This window comes from Anoplophora glabripennis, unplaced genomic scaffold (genome assembly GCF_000390285.2).
Source record: "Anoplophora glabripennis isolate ALB-LARVAE unplaced genomic scaffold, Agla_2.0 scaffold4969, whole genome shotgun sequence".
NCBI lineage: Eukaryota > Metazoa > Arthropoda > Insecta > Coleoptera > Cerambycidae > Anoplophora > Anoplophora glabripennis.
Window position 1 is genome coordinate 1 of NW_019421042.1, and position 5,480 is coordinate 5,480.

General features: G+C 36.2%; 1 protein-coding gene across 1 annotated transcript; it reads left to right on the forward strand.

The window, feature by feature from the left end:
- Positions 1-1,046: 1,046 nt before the first annotated feature.
- LOC111692923 (phosphatidylinositol N-acetylglucosaminyltransferase subunit A-like) lies at positions 1,047-2,200 on the forward strand (the record flags this gene model as incomplete). Its single annotated transcript, XM_023457052.1, has 4 exons — positions 1,047-1,135; positions 1,367-1,534; positions 1,739-1,836; positions 2,029-2,200. Coding segments are annotated over exons 1-4 (527 nt in total), but the record flags the coding sequence as incomplete, so codon positions are not given.
- Positions 2,201-5,480: the final 3,280 nt, after the last annotated feature.

Sequence of the window (5,480 nt, forward strand, 5' to 3'; positions counted from 1 at the left end):
AATAGTTGAAAGAGGTGTACTATAACGCATGTCTACCATCAAACCGACTTGTCCGGTCCGGGGGTGGAAATGGCGTGACTTACAAAGTTAGCACCTTATTTTTGCTATTACTCTCATCGTACCCGGACAAAACGAAATAACCTATGGAATAGTTGAAAAAGGTGTATTATAACGCATTTCTACCATCAAATTGATTTGTCCGGTCCGGAGATGGAAATGGCGCGACTTACAAAATTAGCCCCCTATTTTTGCTATTACTCTCATCGTACCCGTACAAAACGAAATAACCTAAGGAATAGTTGAAAGAGGTGTACTATAACACATTTCTACCATCAAAGTGACTTGTCCGGTCCGGGGGTGGAGAGGGTGCGACTTACAAAGTTAGACAACTATTTTTGCTATAACTCTCATCGTACCCGGACAAGATGAAATAACCTAAGGAATAGTTGAAAGAGGTGTACTATAACGCATGTCTACCATCAAACCGACTTGTCCGGTCCGGGGGTGGAAATGGCGTGACTTACAAAGTTAGCACCCTATTTTTGCTATAACTCTCATCGTACCCGGACAAGACGAAATGACCTAAGGAATAGTTGAAAGAGGTGTACTATAACGCATGTCTATCATCAAACCGACTTGTCCGGTCCGGGGGTGGAAATGGCGTGACTTACAAAGTTAGCACCCTATTTTTGCTATAACTCTCATCGTACCCGGACAAGACGAAATGACCTAAGGAATAGTTGAAAGAGGTGTACTATAACGCATGTCTATCATCAAACCGACTTGTCCGGTCCGGGGGGTGGAAATGGCGCGACTTACAAAGTTAGCCCCCTATTTTTGCTATTACTCTCATCGTACCTGGACAAAACGAAATAACCTAAGGAAAAAAGGTGTACTATAACGCATTTCTACCATCAAATTGATTTGTCCGGTCCGGGGGTGGAAATGGGCGACTTACAAAGTTAGCCCCCTATTTTTGCTATAACTCTCATTGTACCCGGACAAAATGAAATAACCTAAGGAATAGTTGAAAAAGGTGTACTATAATGCATTTCTACCATCAAATTGATTTGTCCGGTTATTTCGTTTTGTCCGGGTACGATGAGAGTAATAGCAAAAATAGGGTGCTAACTTTGTAAGTCACGCCATTTCCACCCCCGAAACGGAGAAGTCGGTTTGAAGGTAGAAATGCGTTATAGTACACCTCTTTCAACTATTCCTTAGGTCATTTCGTCTTGTCCGGCTGTTCCGTCTTAGGGGCTAACTTTGGGGGCTAACTACACTCAAGTAACAAATTTTGTCCTTGACGCATGTTAAGTAGGTACTATACATGTTTCTTGTTATTGATATTTTATGCACTATATAGGTTACTTGAAGAGATTCGAGAAAGGAAAGGCCTTCAAGACAGGGTCACACTGTTAGGCAGTTTAGAACATTCTAAAGTAAGGGATGTGTTGATAAAAGGTGATATATTTCTTAACACTTCTCTGACAGAAGCATATTGTATGGCTATTGTAGAAGCTGCTGCTTGTGGGTAAATACTTACTTTTATGAAAAATATGTACATAATTATAGTCAATTATCCATTTATTACCTACTTAAAAAAATATTCTAATTTTGAAATACTGCTTTGCTACCTTTTGCGTGAAATTCATGTTCCAAGTTTCTTACAAATACTTTTTCAGCTCAGAAATTATAAATATTCACTGATGTTTATGAATATTATTTTTTATTTTAGATTATTGGTTGTTTCTACTAAAGTAGGTGGTATTCCAGAAGTTTTGCCAGAAGATTTAATCTATTTAACAGAACCTAATGTTCCAGCCCTTATGAAAGGTAATACAATTAACATATAATTGCAATATCTGATATTACTATATAATATCCATTGTTTTTGATTATTGGAAAGTTAAATATTGACTATATAAAAAAAAATGTTAGCCTCGTATGAATATACCTATTTTCTTAATATGTTCCCATTTAATTTAATGTTTTTTGTATGTAATAGTATTTACAATTTATTTCAAGGTTTGGATAAAGCAATAAGCGATTTAAAAGAAGGTAAAGTAGTATGCCCCTATGAATGCAATATGCGTATTAGGAAATATTATAATTGGGAAAATGTATCTTCAAGAACTGAAGTTGTTTATCATAGAGTTTCTCAAGAGTCTACAAAAAATTTAGGGCAGCAATTAAATGGGTAAGAAAAACAAATACTTTGTAAACTAAAATTAATAACATTTACCTACCTTATGGTGTTTCCTGATCATTCCAAATTATTTTAAGAATAAAATTTCATATTCATATAAACAAGTATTCTTAAAATGTCCCTTTTCTGATATGTAGAGTAAAGTATATTTATTTTTTCCATTCATAAATAAGTTGATTTTTTTCTCAACTTTTTATATCTATTTAATGAAAACACATATCTGTCGATTGTAAAATTGATTGCTCCACTCAGAAAACTCAAATTTTTTATATAAAGTGTGTCTGGTTTTCATTGTGATACCCCCTTAAATACAAGGTAGCTGGTAAAATTAAGTGGGAATATTTTTTATAGGTCATCATTTGACAATTATTGGTTTTCCATTACTACTAACACCTTGCCTGCTATAATTTTATACATTGGTGCATTTTTCAGAAAATGTTAGTTTTTTTTCAATAACTCTACAATTATTTATCATCTAAAATAGTTGTGCATCAAATTTGAGAAGAAATATCTATTTTTAGAACTAGGGGCGTCAATCGCAATGCTCAGTGGATCCTGACATGTCAACATTTGTGAGCAAACGTCGGTCCTTACTTGGACTTATCTGAAAGGATAGCTTATAAAATCAATGACAAGTATATACATTATTCAATGTGCATGTTGGCAGGTTTTATGAGAGATTTTTTGAGACTTCGTTCTTTTGTTCTAAATGAGTGAACTGTTCTTAATTTAATATGTTTGCAGTTGGCATAATGTATTTATGCTTAAATATTGTTCCTGGCGATTTGTTTTTTTTTATGTATGTAAGCCGTTCTGTTTTTTTTTCTTTTCTCTTTTCTTTTTTGTTACATATACATAGTGCAGAACTTCTTCCTACAAAAAGTTGTAAAATTTTTTAGAAGGAATAAACTTATTATTATTATTATACATTATCCAATGTGGTTGAATCTTATACTATGCTCGTCTTCTTAACTTGTGGTTAGGTTCTATTCCTGTCCCATAGCGCCGTGGCCTTATCAGACCTATTGCGCATCCCACTGTTCGAACCTATTCAGCTAATAGTTTTGTCCTTTTTACTAAGCCCAAAAGCTTTCTTGCCGACACTTCTCTCAGCTTCTTGGTTCCAGAAAGGGTTTTCCCAGGAGTGTCATTGTACTGGGCGAATCCTGGAGAAGTTTTATCTGCCGAGTCACATCCTCTGCAGATCGGACTGTCCACAAGCTTTAGCTTCTATAGATGTTTCCTAATAGACCGGGAGATATTAGACTGAAATTCGATGACGTCTTTCTCATTTATACCTCTGAGAGTACTGAAAGGTAACCAAAAGACAAGTACAATAAACTAAATTTAAAAGATGGACTGCAGGACACCTTTGTGAAAATTGAATTTCTCACTTATGCCATGTTCATAAGTTGAAGAGAAGTATCAATTTTATCACAAAATATTTTTGGCATAAGTGTCGCAAGGGACCTAAAAATGGAATACTTTGTAAGAAAATGTGAAAAACATCGTGGTGGCCACGATCAGTGGCTCTCTTTCCAACATTCGTCGGTCGATTTGGACAGCTTCCACACAAATTACTTCCTTCAATTCTTCCAGTGTTTGTGGCTTGCGCTCGTAAACACGTGCCTTGAGGAGACCCCACAAGAAATAATCTCACATGGATAAACGGGACCGAGGAGGTCAGTGAATGTTGCCAAACCTGGAAATGACATGACCGGGGAAGAGAGGGCGACTGACGGTCATTGATGCATTAGTTGTGTGGGCTCTTGCCCATCCTGTTGAAACCACACACGTTGGATCGGTATTCGTTTTCGTCGTAATTCAAAAAGAAGTTGTTGATCATCTCGACATAGTGCTCCGAATTGACGGTAATAGCATTCCCATTATCATCTTCAAAAAAAATAAGGGCCAATGATGCAAGTTTTGCCTATAGCGCACCAAGCTGTCACTTTCGCACTATGTAATGGTTTTTCATGTAATGTTCTCGGATTTTCATCAGCCCAGTAACGCAAGTTCTGTTGATTCACCATGCCATTGAGATGAAAATGAGCTTCATCACTCATTAACAAAATGAGGTTCTTATTTTGCTCTAAAAGTGCTTCCATCTCACGCATGAAGGTCAGTCGTTGTGCGTAATCCTCAGGCTGCAACTGTTGCACAATGACCAATTTGTAGGGGTGAAAATCCAGATGCAAAATACACCTTACCGAACGATCACTGATGCCAAGTTCAGCAGCATGCATGAACTGCGCAGAAAGGCTTGTCGAACAGGTTCGACATTTTCAGAGGTTCGAACCGTTCATGGAACTCCTAGAGGTCTTCTATTCGTCAAAACACCTCGTGTATGCAGTGCTTAAACTAAACGAAGAATGGTGTTTCGCGATGAAACTGTCATAGACAAAAACGCGGTGTTCTACCGTCCACAGTTCCATGGCTTCAACTGGTAAAAATATGCTAAGACCTAGCAAAGCTAACGGTGCCTGCCGCACAGCTGTCGTCCCAATAGTGGGGAAGTACCGTCAACAGGGGTGATGTTGGACGAATTTTTCGATTATTTTACTCTATTTCTGGGTCCGATATGTCAAAAATTCTGAGGAAAATCATGTAGGTAGGCCAAGGTGTATTCTATTGCGTGGTATAATTAAAGTTTGTATTTTGATTTTAGTTTTTTATATATTTTTTGATAACGGTTGTCCAACTTCACCCGGCAGAAAGGGGTGAAGTTGGACATAGCTTTAAATTAATGGAAATCCAGCTCCAGAACGGTCTATTGCCCGAGTTAGACCTAAAAATTGTTTTTTAAAAAGGAAATCTTTCAGTTTTACTCTAAAATAAATTTATAGAGTTTGAAAAATGTGTATTAAACCTATTAAACTATCATTAATAAAATTTAAATTTCTTATAAAAATATAACAAAAAATATTTAACATTATTTAAAAATTTATTTAAAACTATTATAATTCCTTTAAGGTAGTTGTGAAGTGTTAATTTTGGAACATTCCACTTTTCACCTGCAACCCTGACACTTAAAATATCTTATTTTTCACTTCTTTTACTGCCATTTCCAAATTTCTGGTGGGGTAATTACAATTCGGCTTTATTCCAAGCGGTTTTCGATATTTTTGGGGCATTTTTTGGGTGTCCAACTTCACCGTGGAATAACGCAACAGTGTAAAAAAATCTTCCACTCCACTATTTTTACAAAAATATAATTGAAAATTTCCATGACTAATACTCATACAATAGTGCAACTCCTCAGACAAAAAGG